This window comes from Grampus griseus (assembly GCF_964374135.1).
Source record: "Grampus griseus genome assembly, chromosome: 3".
NCBI classification, from domain to species: domain Eukaryota; kingdom Metazoa; phylum Chordata; class Mammalia; order Artiodactyla; family Delphinidae; genus Grampus; species Grampus griseus.
The window spans coordinates 170,377,100-170,397,724 of record NC_139019.1 but is presented as its reverse complement, the minus strand read 5'-3'; the positions used below and the strand labels follow the sequence as shown (position 1 = coordinate 170,397,724).

Genomic DNA, 20,625 nt, shown 5'->3' with positions numbered 1-20,625 from the left:
AGGCTTGGAAAGAGAATGAGGTTGTTCAAGGGCACGCACACCTTGAATAGCTCAGCAAAAACTGAGGACCCAGATGTGAGCATGCCGATCTCTGTCCTCGTGGCCCTCACGTCCGTCCAGTGACACCCTGTTTGACCACCACGTGCCCTGCTTGCATCCTCTGTGTAGCTTTGAGGCCAACCAGGCTGAAGGGCTCCCTGTTCTGTCACTAGGCCCCGGGTCATTCCCAACTCTACACCTTGGCCAGTACCGTTCCCTGTGCTCGGAAGATTACCTGTGCCTCCACCCCAACCCAGCGCCTCAGAACTCCAGGGTAGGAGGGTTTCCCGGCGTGGGAAACCGCACGTGCAATGGCCCGGCAGCTGGACCACATTCAATCTGGAGAGAGGAGGGGGCAGTAGGGAGGTGGGGCTGATCCCACAGGCTTTAAGGGACGGGCTAAGAAATTTGGGAAAGGTAGCTTTTATGTCCCAGGAGAGAGCCCAGGGATCTCCTCACCACCTCATCCAGCCCCCAGCGCGCGCGCGGCACACGTTGGGTGCTCAATATATGCTTGTGGCATTTCAAGTGAAGGCTCCAGTACTACTGAACGAAGGCGTGAGTCTCTGCTGCCCCCTGCTGGTGGCCAGCAGCGAAGCCTCTGGAAAGTGAATTTTCCGCGGGATCGATTTATTTTGACACTTCTGTAGTGCTTACTCTGGGCTTTGTAAATATTAACTCGTTCATCCCCACAACAGCCCTCAGAAGCATGCCCGATTAGACTCATTTTCCAGAGGTGGGGGGGGACTGAGCTGAAGAGAGATCGGTCACTGGTCTCATAAATGTCATAACTGGGATTCAAACCCTGGGCAGTCTCCAGACTTAAGCTCAAGCTTCCAGACTTAAGCACTATGAGTTTAGGACATTTAGCGAGCAGATACTATGTGCTTGGCTCTAGGGAATAGAAGAGTAAATAAAACAGGACAGGCACCGATGACCTGCTATTTTAGTTACTGTAGCTTTATAATGGGTCTTACTGTTGTATAGGGTAGTGTGGCGCAGAGGTCCAGTGGGCAGGCTCTGCAACCAGCCACCCAACCTCTCTGTATTTCCATTATCTATCTGTGAACTAGATCCGACCACCTGGGGTTGCTGCGGTGATTAAATGAGTTAATCCTAATAACTAAAGCACTGGGAATAGTGCCTGGCACATAGTATATGCTCAATAAACAGTCATTCATTGTGGTACATTCCAGCCTTGCTTCGCTTACAATTCAATTATGCACATGAACTTGAGAATAGGTTTATCCACTTCCAAGGAAACTATTGCAAGGATCTGAACTGTGATGATGTTCAAGGTTCATCAGGGAGAGAACTGATCCTTTAAGATCGTGAGTTGCCCTGGCTACCTCCGTCATCCACTTCACCACTTGTCTGTTTTTTGGTTTTTTGTTTGTTGGTTGTTTTTTTAAAAAATGTATATCAGTAAAATGTTACCGTTTTCTCTCTGCAGATTTTTCTGAGGTTTATTCCACGTACTTTGTAGTTTCTGTCGTTGTAGTTGATGAGGTTTTGCTGATGTGTTAGTTACCATTGCTGCATGATGAATTACCTTAAAACTTTGTGGCTTAAAACATTTATTATCTCAGTTTCAGAAATCTGGGGTGCTCAGCTGGGTCCTCTGCTTCAGGGTCTCCCACAGGCTGCAATCAAGGTGTTGTGCTGGGCTGGGGTCTCATCTGAAGGCTCGACTGAGGCAGGATCTGCTTCCAAGCCTATGTGGTTGCTGGTAGACTTCAGTTCCTCGCTGGCTGTTGGCTGGAGGCTGCCCCATCCCATTCCTTGCTCTGAGGGTCTCTCCGAAGGGCAGTGGAGCAGTTGAGTTACATGTAGGTACTTTCCCCCAAATAACTCTCACACCTGTCTTTCCCATTCTTTCATCTTTAAAAAAAAGTATTTAAACCTAATTATTAATTTCCTGAAAAATAAATATATTCACCTTGTAAAGATTGCAGCTGAGGTTCAACTCTGCTTAATCTTGGCCTCTAATTCTTCACTCCCCCCAAAGCCACCCCGTCGTCATTTTGGTGAATACACTTCTAGCCTTTTCTTTTTTTAAAATAAATTTATTTATTTACTTATTTAGTTTTGGCTGAATTAGGTCTTCATTGCTGTGTGCGGGCTTTCTCTAGTTGAGGCGAGCAGGGGCTACTCTTTGTTGTGGTGCGTGGGCTTCTCATTGCAGTGGCTTCTCTTGTTGTGGAGCACAGGCTCTAGGCACATGGGCTTCAGTAGTTGTGGCACATGGGCTCAGTAGTTATGGCACACGGGCTTATTTATTCTGTGGCAGGTGGGATCTTCCCGGACCAGGGCTTGAACCCGTTTCCCCTGCATTGGCACACGGATTCTTAACAACTGCACCACCAGGGAAGTCCACGTCTAGCCTTTCCTTCTCATTCTTTTTTTTTTTTTTTAAGATTTTTTTTTGATGTGGACCATTTTTAAAGTCTTTATTGAAATGGCTACAATATTGCTTCTGTTTTATGCTTTGGTTCCCTGCCCATGAGGGATGTGGGATCTCAGCTCCCTAACCAGGGATTAAACCCGCACGCCCTGCATTGGAAGGCGAAGTCTCAACCACTGGACCACCAGGGAAGTCCCATCTTCTCATTCTTACAATCATATACACGTCCTCAGAGAGAATGTTTTAAATATATGTATTCTTCTTTCTCTCTCTCTAGTTCTCTCACCACCACCACCACCCCCACATTGGATCACACTCTCTCTGGAGGAAGCCAGCTGCCACGTCATGAGCAGCCCTATGGCGAGGTCCACGTGGTGAGGAACTGAGGCCTCCGGCCAACAGCCATGGGAGGGAACCAGCTTGGAAGCAGCTCCTCCAGCCCCAGTCGAGCCTTCAGACGAGGCAGCCCTGGCTGGTGTCTTGACTGTGACCTCCTGAGGGACCCTGAGCCAGAACCCCTCAGCTAATTTACTCCTGGATTCCTGACCCATAGAAACTGGGTGAAATAATAGATGTGTAGTGTTTTAAGCAGCTAAATTTTGGGGTGGGGGGTTAATTTGTTATGCAGCAACAGCTAACTGATATGCCCTGGGTGTCACTTAGCCTATTCCCCCTGGATGAACACCTACATGACAGCCTGGGCTCAGCCATCCCAAGCACAACCCTATTCTTCTCAGGTAGAATCTGTTTTGCACGGGTGCACATTCTAAATGTTTAATGACTCTGAGTTAAATTTATTTATGTACTTTTTTTTTTTCATGCGCTGCAAGGCTTGAGGGATCTTAGTTCCCCAACCAGGGATCAAACCCAGGCCCCAGCAGTGAAAGCGCCAAGTCCTAACCACTGGACCGCCAGGGAATTCCCTGACTTTGAGTTAAATTTAAAAGCTTAAATTGGACTATCGCAAATAACAACTTGAATAACAATACATTCAAATTGAAGCCACCACACAGGACAGGGAATTGGGATAGTATAGTGGTTAAGAGACCAGCCTGAGAGCCTGGGTTCAATTACTGCTGTGCAGCCTCGGGGAGGTCACTTAACCTCTCTGGGCTTCAGTTTACTGGCTCATAAAGTGGGGCCATTAATAGGACATACCTCACAAGGCTGTGGCAGGTTGAGTTATGTCGTGTAAAATGTTGAGGCTAGTGTTGTCCGAGAGAACTTCCCAAGTGATGGATGTGTGACTCCTGAGCCCTTGAAATGTGGCTTAGTGTGACTGAGGAAGTGAAGTAATAATTTGATAAATGGATTGAAATGTAAATAGCCACAGGTGGCTAGTAGCTACTATATTGGATGACACAGGCTTGAAACAATGCTTGGCAAATAGTAAGTGCTTAATAAATGCTTGGTAGGAATATTATTCTGCCCATGTTCTCCAGAGTGCCAATTTACACCCCACCAGCAGCACAGAGGTCACCCAGGTATCCTCCTAACACCCCAACCTGATCACACCCCTCCCTTGCTCAAAATCCTCTGTAGCTCCGAACTGACATCAAGATAATGTCCCAGGGACTTCCCTGGCGGTCCAGTGGTTAGGACTCCACGTTTCCACTGCAGGGGGCACGGGTTCGATCCTTGGCCGGGGAACTAAGATCCCGCATGCCACGTGGCACGGCCAAATAAAATAAAATAAAATAAAAATTCTCCCAGATTTGCTGGTCTCATTGTGATTACAACTTTTAGCGTACTTGAGAATTACTTTCTCTTGTGGGGATAGGGTACTTTTGATTTTTTGTCCAAAAGTACTTTCTCCTTGATTGAAACCTTGGGTGGGCGGGGACAAGGTCCGGCACACAGAAGGTGCTCAGTCGCAAAAGAACCTCTGTAACCCAGCCCCTGTCATCTCTGCAACCATCTCTTCACCCAGGGCTGTGGTCTTAGCCAATGATCCAATGACGACAACATGCCAAGCCTCTGAGCCTTTGCCCAGGCTGTTCCTTCCACCTGGAAAACCCTTCCAGGTGGACTCAGACTCACCTTTCCAGCTCCCACTCCAGATGGGCCTCGTTCTCTCTGCTGGAGCTGGAGCAAAGCACTTCCTGTCTCTGAGCCTCAGTCTCCTCAACTGTAAAATGGGATGAGTCCTTGGTAAGATGAAAAGACATCGTTTCTGCAAAGCCCCTGGCAGGATATTAAGTAGCTCATTAAATCGAGTGGTTAGTACCCCTCCCATGGATTTGGAAAGGCTCAGCTTTGGTGTGGCCATCCCCCCTACTCACACCCCTACTCCAGGATTTTACCCTGGAGCCCACGGTTCCCCATCCCAGCTCTCAGGAATTTTTTTCTTTAGGACCTTTGAGGCTTTCACTGGGGTGGGGCAGGGGCCTCAAACTGCTTTGTTTTTTCAGCCAAAGCCACATCATCTCTTAGATCTTAACTCCTCCAGGTCTCACCTCTTTGGCACATTTCTGGGTCCTTGACTGTGTCAGGTCCAATGCGGGGATTTCTCCCTCAACATTCCAACTCAAATCTATTGTGTAACAAGTATTGGTGAGGATGCGCAGAAACAGGAACTCTCACGTGTTGCTGGTGGGAACACAGTTACCAGGACCCAGCAATTCCACTCCTAGGTATGTACCTGAGAGAACTGAAACGGATGTTCAGACAGAAACATGCACACGAATAATTACAGCAGCATGATTCACAATGGCCAAAAGGTGGAACCAAGGGCCCACACACTGGAACATCTCTCAGCCATGAAAAGGAGAGAAGCCCTGACAGTCGCTACAACGTGGATGGACCCTGAGAACACGATGCTCAGTGAGAGAAGCCAGACACAGAAGGACACACAGGGTGTGATTCCACCGATGGGAAACGTCCAGAACAGGCCAATCTGCAGAGACAGAGAGTGGATTCATGGTTGTCAGGGGCTGGGGGAGGGGAACGGGGCAGGGGTGACTGCTCATGGGGACGGAGCTTCTTTTTGAGGTGATGAAAACCTTCTGGAACTAGATAGGGGTGATGGTTGCACAACCTTGTGAATGTACTTAATACACTGAATTGTACACTTCGAAATGGTAAAAATGGTGAAATTTATGTTGCATGAATTTTTACCCCAATTGCAAAAATGTGTAATGAATAGTGAGTGTCCTTGAGGGCAGAGCCCAGAACCATCTGGTCACTGCTCCGTCCCTGGTGGCCAGCACAGGGTCAGGCACTCAGTAGCCGTTCAATAAACGTCTGTTGAATGAATGTGTGAATCAACAAACACAGGCACCAGCTCTTCTTGAGAAAGAACACTCCATTTCTTCAGTGTCTGGATGAATCCGTCCGAATCCCGGCCATGGGAATGTCAGACCCTTTTCCTCCCGCACCCCTTCACTCTAAATCCGATTTATCTCTAGCCCAGGCACCCGATCCGGCCAGATGTACTTCGTCTTTTTCGACAAGAGAGGGCAAATGAGGGAGGACCCAGTCCTTTAGCAAGTAAAATTTTTATTAAATAAACTTTCAGTTTCTCCAGACCAAAGAGAGGCGTTTTGGACATGAAGATGAAGTCTGCAGCTTCTCACCTGAAACACGCCACAGTGACAGGGACCTCGAGATTCAAACCAAGTCAACCCAAAGTTCCCTCCGAGTCTTTTTCTCCTCTTTCTTTCTCTCTCTGTGTGCGTGTGTGTGTGGCGCGGTTTGTCTCCAAAAGTCGGTTTGCAAGTTGAAACTTCATGAAATTACTTGTAGCAGAAATAAAGTACATCGTACAAATCACGTAGGTCTTTGATGTGGAGTATAAAAATGGTATTTACAGCCGGTAAACATGGACCAGAGGACACACGCCACTGCACGCCAGCACGCACTCCTAAGCAGGCCTGGCGGGGGCTGGGCGGGACAGACACAGCCGAGGCCCCGCCACCCCTGAGCACACGCGCACGCACACGCAGACGCACAGGACACAGGCGCACTAGACAGGGTCTCGGAACAATTATCAAACTCTGGAATATCGAAACAGGTTGGTCAGAAGATATTTTTTCTTTTTCTTTTTTTTTTTCTTTTTTCTTTTTTTTTTGCTATTTCTTTTTTCTTTTTTTTTTTTTCTGGGTCGGTCAACACATTTTGGTAGAAACAAAAGGGAATGCTTTGTTTTTCTTTTCAAAAAATTTTTTTTTCTTGAGTTTATGAAGTTCACTGGTGCCTCGTCTGGCGCGAGGCCCCACCGGATGTCCAAAAAACAAAAAACAAAAACAAAAAAAAACCGAACTTGACTCTGTGCTTCAAGGGGGGTTTTCACGGTTTGGGTAGCTATACAGAGGCACCCCACAGGATTTCCCTCCCCACCCCAACTAGGAAACAAAAATCCACTGTCGTTTGATTTTTCCCCCCATTTCTTTTCTTCTTTGTACCTGCTCAGAAAGATTAAAAAAACAAAAAAAACTTTGTAGAGGTATCTCCGGTGAAGGGATGCTGAGCCCGTGCAAGCTGGGCTTGTCCAGTGCACGTGGCGATCTTGGTCATGAGATTGTGAATTCCAGGCTGGTGATCCAAAGGCAGGGAGGGTGGCCGCCTACCCTTGGGAAGGGGCTCCAGGGGTGGGGGGCTCCCCCGACCCTGTCTGTCCCCGACGGAAAGCTAAGGGCTATTGGTCACATGAGTAAGGCTATGACTGGGGAGGGGAGAGGGTGGGAGAGGCCAAGGGGTCTGTTTTGTGCCTACAACTGGGGAAGGCAGGGCCCTGGAACGAAGGGGATGGGGGTTCCAGAAGCTGCAGCTAGGACCAGGGACACTGAAGCCGGCTGAGCCCACAGGCTCGCGAGAATCGTCGATGGCGGGGGGAGGGGGGTGTCAAAAGTCCTGGAGGTATATCGCGTTGGCTGATGATTCCCAGTGCTTGGCCGGCGCCCTGGTCTGACATGACAGCGGGAGGTGGGGGACACTGGGCTGCCCCGCCAGCCTCAGCCCTTCTGAGCGTCCCTGCTGAGTGACCGGCCCAGGGTCACCTTCTCTTGGATGGAAGGAAGTCGGAAAAGTTTGGTCCCTTGATCTATACTCAAAAAATATATATACTGTCTATAGCTCTATATATATATGCATATATATATATAGGAAAAGTTGCGATTTCATTTGGGGAAGCCACAAAGGTTGTGTGTGTGGGAGGAAGGTGGGAGCGAGGAAATCTCCCAGGAGGGGTCAGTGAACCCCTTGGCCCCCAACTCAGGAGTCCCCCGCAGACCATGAAGCCCCCTCCCCATTCCATGTGGCTTTGGGCAGCGTTTCACATTATGGGGAGGGGGTCAGGGGGGAAGGGGGGGCTGGTGTCCAAACTCAGTTGTAATTTACGTAAAAGTCCTGGATCGGTTGGAAGTGGGAAGGCCCCTCACCTGGCGGAGAAGGGAGGGGCGTTAGGGCGCGGCGCTGGGAGCGGGAGAGTCACGTCGGCCGACAACATCACCTCCCACCCACCCCCTGCCCTGGCCAGGCTGGGGTCTGGGAACCAAGGGCCCCCACCTTTGCAGAAAGAGTCCATTTCGGGGTTTGGAGGCTGACACACCCGGCTTGGAAGGGACCGAGGGTCGCCAAGCCCGTGTCCTCATCCGGCCACTGGGGACAAACATTTCTTTCTGCCTCCTCTTCCCAGCTCCCTGCCCCTGAAGCTCCACGAAGCGGTTCCCCGCCCCCATTTCTGTTCGTTCGTGGTGCTGGAAACAGTGTCTGGCGCACAGTAGGTGCTTAGTGAGGATTTGCTGTCAGCATGTTCAAAGCACGCCGATATCCTGTTGTTGGCTTCTGGTGGCGGATTTCCGCGAGCGCGCCCCCGACGACCCACGACCCGGTGACTGAACACCCTCGAATCTGTGGGTGCTGCCCCGGCAGGGTCTGGGAGCAGCCCCTCACTGAGCACCTGCTTCGCACCAGACCCCAGAGGAGCCTCTGTGATGATGATGGTGACGGCGGTGAAGAGGAAAATATCAAAACGACTTATCCAGAGCTTTCCAGGTGGCTGGTCCTGGGCTCAGCCGGGAAAACACCGAGTGCCCTGTGACTCCGCCCCGCGACCCCTGGAGGAGGCCACAGGCACGGGCCCATTTCACAGATGAGGCTTGCCAAGGCTTGGGCTCACTTATAAGTTTCCCCATTGGCCCCTGAGGCTCACGGCTCATTCCCCAAAGAAGCGATGAGTTGACAAGAGGTGTTCACTCTGATGGCACAAACACTCTTGGGGATTTGCTCATTTGTTCGAGGGGATTTCCGACACACACACCCCGCCGCATGCTGTCGGGTGGGGCAAATATTCCACTCTCCCATCAACCCACTGGGTATGAATTATGCCAAATGAAGAGCTCCCAGAGGGGCCCAGCTGAGAGAACAGATTCTTAGGACAGGACAGAAACACCGCCCCAGAGCCCGCCCCCACTCCAGACCAAGCCCCATCTCTCAGGTGAACTTTTTTTCATCCTTCAAAGCCTTCTCCAGGAAGGATTCCCTAACTACCCTCCCCAACCCCATCCTACTGCTCCGGTTCCAGCCCTGACCACGGGGGTGGGGGGTGGGGGGGGATTGGGGGTGTCTTCGTCCAGCTCTGTCCCCGTCAACCAAACCTGGGGGCTCCTTGTAGCCTCTTGCAGCATCCCCCCAGCCTCGGGAGGGTTTGGAGAATGAGGAGGGGGTGCGGACAAGACCGGGGTGGGGGCGGGAGCAGGGGCGGGGCCGCCTGGCGGCTCACCTGGGCCAAGCCCGCAGCCTCGGGGCGCTGTGGGCCGGTCAGTAGGGGTGTCCCGGATCTTTGGGCCGCTTCAGCTGCACTTTGAGCCTCTTCATGCCGATCTGAAAGCCGTTCATGGCCTGGATGGCGGTCTGCGCGCTGGCCGGGTTGTCAAAGCTCACGAAGCCTGCGGAGACCGGGGTGGACCCACGATGGAGGGCAACGCGGGCGTCCTCTGCTCGCTCCAGCGCTGCAGCCCTGGCTGCCCGGCTCGCGGGGTCCTGGGGGCGGGGGTGTACGCTCGCAGGGGCAGACGGTCCAGGGAGGTGGGAGGGCTTCGCAGAGCACACACAGCAGCTCTGGCCTGGTTCTGACACGCGCTGGGCTTGCGTGCCTGCGGGACGGGGCGCTCGCTCCTTACCTGGGGTCTGCTCTGCTGAGACTTCCCAACTGACGTGGGGGACAGGCTGGGTCTCTGGGGGCCCCGGGAGGGCCATGTTCTCCCTCCCCAGACCCCATGCCTGCCTCCTTCGAGGCTCTGGATGCCCACCCTGTGCCTCCTCTGAGATCTCTATCCATCTGGGGTCTTGTCTGCCCATGTGACTGTGTCTGTCTGTCTGTCCTTGTTTCTCTGTTTCTCTGTTTCTCTGTGTCTTTGTGTGTGTGTGTGTGTGTGTGTGTCTTTGTGTTTCTTCTCTCTGTTCCTCCCTTTCTGTCTCTTCTCTTTTGGTCTCTGTCTCTCTTTCCAGTCCCAGACCCCCCCTCACCCTGGGCCATCAGAAACACTCCAGCATCCCCCCACCCCCGCCTTAAGCTTCCACCAGCATGACACCCTCCACCTGGCCCTACTCCTGCCCCTCACATGTTGGTCCTCACAGACTTCCTGGGGGACTGTGCAGAGACCACAGGGGCTGGGGAGGTCCTCCAGGGGGAGAGGACTGCATGTGCGGGCATTTGGGGGCAGGATACCTGAGCTCCATGGGAGAGGCTGGGTGGGAGGTCATGCAGAGAGATGGTGGGGTCAGGGCTGAGGGGTCTGGCTGAGGCCCATGGGGAGCCATAGGGGAATCTGGAGCTGGGGTGGGTGGATGTCTTCACACCACCCACACCTCCCATTACATAGAGGAGGAAACTGAGGCTCAGAGAAGGCATGTGACCCCCTGACTGCTGAATGTGACAGAGTAGGTTTTCCTCCAGAAATTTCCTTCTTCTTCCTGGAAGCAGGACATAGAGGAGAGAGCCTGGGCACTGGAGGGGGGGGGGCTGTCCCTAACTTGCTGTGTGACCTCAAGCATGTCGCTTGACCATTCTGTGCCTCTTTTTCCTCCCCATGTAAATTGGGATAATTCTTCCCTTTTATGGTTGGATAACGAGTATATACAGGAGGTGCTTAATAAATAGTCAAAAGTCGACCCTTCCAAGAGGACAGGGTGGGTTCAGAGCCCAGATTTTGGAGTCAAACAGACTGGTTCTAACCTAGGTTCTGCCTCTTTGCTGCCGTGTGACTTTGGACAAGTTACGTGCCTCTCTGAGCCTTAATGTCCTCTGTTTCTGGGGACAAGGAAGTTCTCCCCACAGCCCACAAGGCCCTGCACGACCTGCCCCGTCCCCTCCCTGCCCTCCCCCTTCCCTCTCTCCCCCTCGCTCACTCTGCTCCAGCCACACGGGCCTCCTTGCTGTTGCTCCAACATGCCAGGCACTGTCCTGCCCCGGGGCCTTTGCACATGCGGTTCCCTCTGCCTAGAACACTCTTCTCCAAGACACCCCATGGCTGGCTCCTCATCATTCAGGTCTCAGTTGAAGTGTTGCCTCCTCCTTATCAGTCTGTATTTTCTCACCAGTTTTATTTTTGTCTACACCATTTATAACTCCCTGGCCTATATCCTATATTTGTTAATTTCCATCTCCTCCCCCTGGACCTGTGCTTTCCAATTTGGTCGGCAGCCACTGGCCATGGGTGGTTATTTCAACTGAAATTCATTAAAATTGAGTAAAATAAAAAATTCCGTCCTTTGGTCACACTGGCCACATTTCAAGCACTCAGCAGCCACATGGGGTGGTCGGCTCAGACAGCAGAGATGTAGAGCGTTTCTATCATCGGAGAAAGTTCTACAGGCAGAGTGGCAAGACTGTGAGCTTTCAGAGGGCAGGGATTTTTGTTGGCTTCTTGCACTGCTGTGTGCCAGGCACAATGCTGAGCGGTGGCACACAGTAGGTGTACCGTATGTCTATTTGTTGATGAATAAATGAACAAGGGAGTCTTAGAAATGCTGCATGGTGAGTGCTTGGCACACAGTAGGTGCTTAATAAGTGTTTACTTTGATGATAAATGTGATTCTTTTTTTTTCTTTTCTTTTTTGGCCACACCGCTCGGCTTATGGGATCTTAATTCCCCCACCAGGGATTGAATCCGGCCCTTGGCAGTGAGAGTATGGAGTCCTAACCACTGGACCTCCAGGGATTCTTTTGGACCAGACCTGTCTCATGGCTGACCACACCCTCCCAACCCCCATTCCAGGGCGAGGGGCGCGTGGGACGGGGCTGGCAAGCAGGAGGGGGCACCCGCAGCAGGGACTCACCAAAACATTTGCTCTGGTTGGTGGCCCGATCCATAAACACCTTGGAGGAGATGATATTGCCGAAGGGCAGGAACATCTGCGTCAGCTCCGTGTCTCCAAACTCCTGGGGGAGGTGGTAGATAAACAGGTTACAGCCTTCGGGACCTGTAGGTGGGGGAGAGAAAGACATAAAGCCCCCAAGGAGAGGAGGTGGACCCCCGGGGGAGGGGCACGGGTCCGGAGCCCACATCTGACATCTCCAGCTGTTGGGAGAGGGGTACCCCGTGACACTCAGAAAGAAGAGGCGTGGAAGTGGCAGGAAGGGGAGGCCGGGAGCCCTAATCCCTTGTCTATAAAATCCCACACTCAGACACTCCAAACCTCTAATGATCCTCAGGCCCCAGAGAACTTATAAAATTCGTATGATTCCTACCCTCCACAACTGCGATAAATTCTTCCATCCCAGACCCCAGATAATCCAAAAATCCCATACAACCCCAACCCCGGGAAATCCCTAAGCCTCCAACTCCTGGTCATTTACAGAAATCAGATCAACTGGGCGTAGGGTATACGGACACTCTGTACTGTCTTTGCAATAACTCCATAATTCTAAAACTGGTTTTAAAATGAAATATGCCTTTTTGAAAGTCTGATGATCACAGAATAAAATCAGACTAGTAATTGCCTGGTCCTAAACCCCAAATATCCAGATATTTTTCAAAACCTTGGACAACCCTCCAAACCTTGGATAATTTTCAAAACCTTGGATAATTTCAAAAATGATGCAAAAATAAAATCAAGTAAAATAGAGATTATTCTCTAGTCCCGAACCCCAGATATCCTGAAACCGCCGGTAATTTTTAAGTGATATGCTATATCAACCAGAAATAATTTTTTAAAGCACAGCTAACCCTCAGAATCATCCCCTCCCCCAGTAATCCCTAGTCATGGCTCATATAAGAACCATAAATAATAATAGCATTTTAAAACCTTGATTATCCAAAGTCATCAACAGTCCTCAAACCTGCCTCTAATCCAAAACCTACAGACAACCTTCTCCCAGGTCCCCCCACAAACAGGTAGCCCTCAAACCACCGAGAATCCCCCCACCCTCACAATGAATATTCCCCACCCCAGAAAATACAAAATCCAAGATTACACATTCACATCCACATCCACCCTTATCTTCCTGATGGGGACCACAGTTCTGCTAACATGCTTCTTGTTGCTGTCGTTGTTGTTTGTTTTTGTTTGTTTGGCCGTGCCCCGAGACTTGTGGGATCTTAGTTCCTCGACCAGGGATTGAACCTAGGGCCACGGCGGTGAAAGCACCGAATCCTAACCACTGGACCTCCAGGGAATTCCCTAACATGCTTGTTTTTAAAATGCAAGTGTGTTCCCATACAACTGATATGTTATGGAACAGTTTTGAGCAAACAAGAATTTTGTGTTTGTCTGTGTGCTATCTCATCTCCAAGAAACACTAGGTGAATGCAGAAAACCACACGCAGCTGCACCGAACCTCATAAGAAAGCAAAATGTGCGTGCGCACGCGCGCACACACACACACACACACACACACACACACACATACAGCTTCAACATCAACTTTCTCAGTTCTCCAAGTATGTTATGAGCAGGGCCCATCCCCGTCTGGGGTTCCGACTCTCCGTCTGATTTCAGACAAGCCTTTCCATCACTTCAAGGTAACTCACATGCTGCAACCCCTCGGATGCCACTTCCCCCTGCAAACTTGCGGTCTTTTCCAAGATAAAGTACCAAATTTATTGTACTCTTCGGGTATCTCTAAACTATGTAACACGCATAAAACTGTGCTACTGTTTTCATTAACATCTTATCTTTTTCCTTTTTTGGCACCTCACAGCCAATGTTTCTGAATGGTGTACCACGACCCCATTTCCCCCACGAGCCTTGTAGTCGGTATTGTGAGGTTCTGCAAACTCAGGTGACTTTCCAGAAAGCATACATCCTGTTACAGCAGCACGGACTGCATCGGGACCAGCTTTTCTCCACTGCACCCTGCCAGTGTTCCCCTTCCTGCAGGCCCAGGGCAAGGGAGAAATTGAACAGAGCCTCACAGAAATCAGTCTGCGGGCCAGGCCACCCGCAAGCTTCCCAGGTCGTGGGGCGATTTGGGGCTTTTCTGGTTGGTTGCCTCTCCCCAGCCCCCGCCCCCACCCCCACTAGATGGATGAAAGAGAGGAAGGGCCTCCCTGGCTGAGTGCCCACCATGTGTCAGGAACCGCCGCTGCTTACTCCACAGCAAGGGGAGTAAGGTGGTCGCCTGAGTGGCAGATGAGGAAACTGAGGCCCGGAGCAGTGAGGTGCCTTCCTTATGACGCTCACAAGTCAGAACTGGGTGGATTTGAATCCGGTCCTCCGACTCCAGAATCTAACTCCTCGCCCCCTTGACTTTACTGAGGAAGCCTCATTTGCCCCGAGATACCTCACCATGCCACCCCCTAAATTCGCTCAAAAAAATTTCAGAGAATCATCCCGTTCTGGGTCACTGCTATCCCTACTGGGTCGGGACTAGCCCCATTCCCACTTTCCGGAGGAGGAGACTGAGGCTCAGAGAGGAAGAGTCAGTCGCCCCCCCAAACACCCATGGGCTACGCCGGGGCTTGAACCCAGGTCTGTCCGGACCCCAGGCCGAGCGGTTCCCCGAGGCCAGGCCGAGCCGGGGGTCCTGGAGGTGGAGGGGGGCGGTCAAAGGGCGGGGCTGGCGCCCAGGGGAGGTCGCGGCCCCCTCACCTTCTCGCTGCTGCTGCTGCAGGAGGGGCGGCGGCTGGGGGACGCTGTGCGCGATGGGCGTGATGGCCGCGGTGGGGTACATGGCTGCAGAGACCGGGAGCGAGACACAGGGCGGAGCGGGCGTGAGGCCGGTGGGCAGCCGGTGCGCGTGGGGGCGGGGCTAAGACGTGAGGGGCGGGGTCACAGCTGAGGGTGGGGCCAATACCGGGTCTAGGGAAGGCGGAGGGGTGTGGTCACATGGGAGAGACGTTCTGAGGGCAAGGCCAAGGACCCGTCTAGGGAAGAAGGAGGGGGCGTGGTCATTCGAGGACGGGCCTGGGAGGGGCGTGGTCGCATTGGAGGGAGGGGCCAAGGCAACAGGGAAGAGGAGAGTGGGCGTGGCCCTGGCTGAGGGCGGGGCCAAGGCAGCCTTTAGAAGACAAGCCGGAGATCCGAGCGAGGCCCTGGCAGAGGCGGGGTCAGTCTGGGCAGGACATGAGGGGCGGTACCAAAGGCAGGTTATGAGGGGCAGGGCCAAATGAAGAAAGGCGGGGCGTGGGGGGAGGCCAAGAACTGGGATTGGGCCCAAAGTAGGAAGCACAGGCAGAAGAGGGAAGGTAGGATGAGAAGACGGCTCTGAGGGCAGGGACCATGTCTAGGTGTGGCTAGGGGCGTGGCGTGGCTAGCCCAGGTAGGACGCCGGGGGCCGAGGGGCAGGGTCACGCGCGGGGCGGGGCCGCGCTGCCTCCCTACCTGTGTACTGCTGTACTCCGGAGAAGGCGGGATGAAGGGTCTCGGCCACCGTCGGGCTCTGAGCTGCGGGGCAGACGGAGGGGCTGAGTGGGGCGGGGGCAGCAGAAGTCGTCCATCCACCCCGCAACACCCACTCCCAGCTTCACTTCTGCATAAACGTTTCACAGGTATGGAAACATTTTACAGGTGGGGAAACCAGCTGGCACAGGGCCGCTCAGGTAGGAAATGACAGAAGCGAAACTCGAATCCAGGTTTCTCAGACTCCGAAGAGGTTTAACAATCAACCCCAACTCTCTGTCCCCATCCTGACCCCCCTTGGTCCTCTCTTTTATTCTCTGGATTCTCCAGGACTCCAGGTCTCTGCTTTTGATCACCACCCATCCCCATCCCTTCCCTTTATCCCTCCCCACACCTTGATCATCAGACACCCTATGGATCCCCTACGTGGCTGTGACCTTCCGACGGTCCCTAGGGGAGGACACAGGGGTAGGGGAGAGCTTGTCTAGGCAACCAGAGCTGGAGAGTCTGGGGAAAATTGAGCAAAAAAATCTTGAATGGAGAGAGGTTGCTAGAAGATGGGGTGGTGATGGGGGAGAGGTAAGACAGTAAAGAGGTCGCATGAACGAATTACTTTATAGTGATGGAACAGTTCTGTATGTAGATTGTGGTGGTGGTTACATGAAACTATACCTGTGATAAAATGACATAGAACCACGCGCACACACACACACACACACACACACAAGTGCCTGTAAATAGTGAAGTCTGAGTAGGCTCTCCAACTCCCGTTGAGTTCATTGTACTGTACCAATGTCAGTTTCCTAGTTTTGACAACATACTGTGGTTACATAAGACGTTAGCATCCAGGGACGCTGGGTGAGGGGTACCAGGACCTCTCTATATTATTTTTGAAACTCCCCGTGAGCGCCAATCATTGCAAGGTAAGAATAAACAAATTCTCAGCGGTGGAAACGCAGATGACATACTTTACCTAAGCAAGGTGTGGGAAGATGTTTGCCTTGAAATTATGGTATAGGGTAGAGGAAAGTGAGACCTCTGCTTCAGGAGGGCAGAGCCCAGCCCAACAAATCAGTGCATGGCCAATATTGAATTAATGAATTAATGAGTGAATGAATGAATATGGGCACTGATATTTTCCCAAATGGTAACGATTACTAATGAAGATTGATGGTGCCATTCTTGGTACCAGGTGACGCGTTAGCATTTTACAGACTGACTGACTCGTCAGTGCAATCTCATGAGATGACTGATGTTATCCGCCCCATTTCCCAGATGAGCAAACTGAGGCTCAGAGACTTAAAGAAACCTCCCAGGGCCACTGAACTGGAATTCGAACCCAGAAAGGTCTGGATGCAAAGTTTCTATGTTTAACCTCTTTCTCTGTGCCCACAGCTAGTATCTGTTCACCTGAGACTCCCTTTGTCCTGCCCCTTTGTTCCCTGGACACCAAGGCATAGGGACTCATGCTTGTCCCCGGGGACACCCTCCCTGCCTCCTACCACTCTCCTCGGCCCCCGGGGACCACCCGAGTTACCTGGGTAGGGCACAAGGCCATTGGCATATACGGTTTCTAGGGCGGGGTGCCCGCCAGGGAAGGGCACAACACCTGCGAAGCCGTTGGTGATCGGAGCCACAAGGCCGGGCACGGCGGTGGTGCCGAGCAGCGGGGGCGAGTGCAGTCCTGGGGAGCGGAAGAGTGTCACGGGAAGCCTGATCCTGGCCCCGGCCCTGCCCACCCATCCATGGGTCCCTGGCAGACTCTCACCAGAGGCAGGGGCGATGGGTGTGGCGGGCAGCCCGTTAAGGCTGACGGCGCCGATCTGCTGGATGTGGCAGGGTGAGAAGGCCACGCCAGGGCTCAGGTAGCTGCCTGAGGTGGACAGGACCGTTGTCTGCTGCTGCATGAGCTGGGGGTGGAGAGGGAGTCAACGTGCACAGTCAAAGTGGCACCTGACCTGAGATCACGGCTCATGAGGTGGGGGGCGGGTCCTCCAGGAACTAGGGGGTCAGGCCGGGTGTCTTGGCTCAGGTCGGGGTCAGGGATCAGTTAGGAATTGGGGCTCAGCCTGGCATTAAGTCTCAGTGTAGGATCAGGGCCTAGACTAGGTTCCAGGCTCATTTAGGAATGAGAGCTCAGCCAGGGATTAGGGCTCAGTCTAAGATCAGGAGTCAGTCTGGGACCAGGGCTCAGCCAATGTTGAACTCACTCAGGGTTGGGTCTCAGCTTGGAGTCAGCCAGGAGGTTTAGCTAGAATTCAGGCTAATCTAGATTTGGGGAACAGCTAGGATCTGGGGGTCAACTAAAGGTTGGATCTTCATTTGACGTTCACGCTGGGTGAGGGTTCAGGCTGGATGTAGGGGTTGAGTCTGGTGTCCTGTCAGTCCAGAGCTGGGGCTCAGCTTGGGCTCGGAGCATAGTCCATGGTTGGGGGCTCAGCTGGGGTTGGGGTCAGGAAGCGGCCTGGATTTGGGGACTCAGCCACAGCCAGAATAAGGCCCTGAGTCAGAAAGACTGGGCCAGAGAAACAGAAAGATGGGCAAAGAGGCAGAAGCCCTAGACCGAGAATAGATGGAGAAAGAGAGTGAGACAGACTGAGCCAGATCCCCAGAGAAGTCTCAGAAGCCCTGCTGGAGACAGAAGTGTGTCTGCTGGGGTCACTCACAGCCTGGGCGTAGGCACTGTAGGGGCTGAAGGGCAGGGTGAGGGACGGCGTCAGGATGCCCAGCTGGCCCACCATCTGCTGCATGCGCCGCAGCGTCCGCTCCTTGTCCGTGTCAGCAAACTTGACCACCAGGCTGGAGGAGGCACCCTGCAGGGGCAGCCGCAAGCAGGGAGGGAAAGAAGGGGGGACGTAGCCGGGACTCTGGGGTCCCTTACGAGAGGTGTAGGGGTGTGGATAGCAGCAGCTGTCAGCCCCACCCTCGAAGTCCCAGGTGCCACAGTGAGGACAGTCTGGAGATCAGCATCCCAGGTCTCGCACTTGACCCTGCAGCCCCCTCGTGTGCACAAGTGGGGTGTCCGGGCGCGGGGGGCTGCATCTGGGGCATAGTGAGGACCCTGACTGTCAACCACACTCTCAAAATGGGTGGAGAATCCAACTGCTGGAAGGGAACAATGGGGGCCCGCATGGAGGACCCTATAGCTGTCACCCATACCTGAGAACAGGTAAGGCTCCAACCATCAGAGAGGTTGAATACCTCCTCTGATGGAGAGCTCACTCCCTGTGCCGCCCACCAGCTCCATCACTGGACAGCTCGGAGCAGGAGAAAGCCTGACCTTCGGACGAGCTGACTCCTGCCCCTCTAAGGATTAAAACTGATGCCTGAGGACCCAGAGAGCAATAGAAGGAAGGATCTGAGACTGCCCTGCTCTTCACACCCATTTCCCAGAACAACAGAGAGTGGGTCCCCAAGGCCTGTCTTCCCCGTGGCAGATTTGGACATTTATGTACAGTGATGGTGGCTCCCAGGGCCACTTTCCTGGGAGGCAGGGCCACCCCCAACACCTGTGTGGTTCCCTCCAGGCTCTCACTGCTGCAGGCCCACAGGCTCCCGGCTCCAAACTCGTCCCTACTCTGGCCCCACGGGGACATTTCCAAATGACCTGGTCCCTTCCCTCTGGGGCCCCCCATCACCCTAGGAGGAACCCCACGCTTCTCAGCCTTGAACTGCAGGCCCCTCCAGCCCCATCTCTCCCTGCTCCTCTGGGGCTCACACACATCTGCACACACTTACACATGCATTCTGCCCACACACTCACCATTGACACTCACACACACACATGCATACACTCCCAAATACGTGCACATATACTCACACACTCACATGCACACAGTCACACATGTACACACGTGACTGCCTACATTCACATGCATGCTCACTCCACACACAGACATTTGCCTTCACACTCCTACAGATGTACACACGTGCACTAGCTCCCCCCACATCACCCAGACACACACTCGCACATAAACACACATGTGCACTCAGATACATACTTGCACACGTGTGCTCACACGAACACACCCACTTAACACACTTGTGCATATGCAGTCACACGTGTGCACATGTGCGTATGCACCAGTGCACATGTGCACACGTATCCATACCCATTACACACACCTCGTGTGCACACTGACACCCACCTACTCACAACCACACGCTCACACACAGACATGCACACGTGCACACACCAACACACACAGTGGCCTGCGCGTACTTGCGTACGGGCAGCCACGTGCTGGCAGGACATCCATACACACTCCACACTTACTTGCAGGCTCACACACACAATCACACACATACATCCACCCATACCACCATCAGAGATTGCGCCTCTTCTCCCCACCATGACCTCTCTGAAGAAGGGCCAGGGGCTACCAGATGGCTGGGATGGTAAGGCCGGGCCCCCTTGCTCCTTTCCCACCCCTACCCCCATCGCCCAGGGCAACTCCGACTCACCGGCATGGTCTGGCTGCCATGCAGGGCGTGGATGGCCGCCTGAGCCTCCGTATGGGAGGAGAACTTCACAAAGGCACAGCCTGCTCCGAGAGAAGGGGAACAGGTGAGAGGCCACAGGAGAGGGGCTGACAGCCCTGCACGGCTGGTCAGCGTGGACACAGGCAGCCCAAAAGTCGGACATCCGAGAGACAGCCAGCCATTTGTTCAGACAGACAGCTGGACAAGGAAGGATCAGACAGTAAGACAAGCACACAGCCAGCCAGCCAGATAGCGGTTTGTCCAAGACCTCATCAGAGGGTGTGAGGAGGTGCACAGGTGGAGAGGCAGGCCCTGCCCATTAGAACAAGTGAAGGGGATGGGCTTAGAGAACGCCCGCTAGCCACCAATGCCATGAGATCCAGGGTTGTAATCAGATACGCAGAATTAGAGTGACAAACCATCAGACACAGACACAGAGAGATGCAGTCCTGTGGGCACACTCAGGCAGAGGTACACTCAGACCCAGACAGATACGCCCATGTGGCCAGAGTTGGATAGATGGGGATGAAAAGTCACCAGGCAAGGGGAGAATCAGGTGGACAGACAACCAGAGACCACCAGACACAGGCAAATCCAGACAGACGGTCATAGGCTACAGTTCCAGACAGAGAGAGGGCTATGGAAGAGCCAGGCAGATTTGGGGTAAGGGGGGTGAAAATGTTCCGGGACTAGATAGTGGTGACAGTTGTACAGTTTTGTGAATTTTGTGAAGCACTTCACTGTACACTTTAAAAGGGTGAATTTTACAGTATGTGATCATATCTCAATTACAAGAAAAGAGTCAGGCAAATAAACAGTCAGGGACCATCAGATACATTCAGTCCCAGTAAGATAAAGTCGCCAGGGCAGAGACAGGCAAACTGAGACTCAGTCCCAGACAGATGAACCTCAACACG

General features: G+C 53.0%; 1 protein-coding gene across 1 annotated transcript in view; it reads right to left on the bottom strand.

Annotated features, from left to right (window-relative positions):
• Positions 1 to 9,202: 9,202 nt before the first annotated feature.
• The window catches only part of CELF5 (CUGBP Elav-like family member 5), a gene marked incomplete at both ends in the record, with an annotated part of 46,528 nt that continues 35,105 nt past the window's right edge, over positions 9,203 to 20,625 (bottom strand). The window contains 9 exon segments of the mRNA XM_082652119.1: positions 9,203 to 9,385; positions 9,387 to 9,424; positions 11,723 to 11,866; positions 14,477 to 14,560; positions 15,209 to 15,271; positions 16,764 to 16,910; positions 16,995 to 17,136; positions 17,893 to 18,039; positions 19,691 to 19,770. Coding sequence (XP_082508245.1) covers positions 9,203 to 9,385; positions 9,387 to 9,424; positions 11,723 to 11,866; positions 14,477 to 14,560; positions 15,209 to 15,271; positions 16,764 to 16,910; positions 16,995 to 17,136; positions 17,893 to 18,039; positions 19,691 to 19,770 — 1,028 coding nt within the window.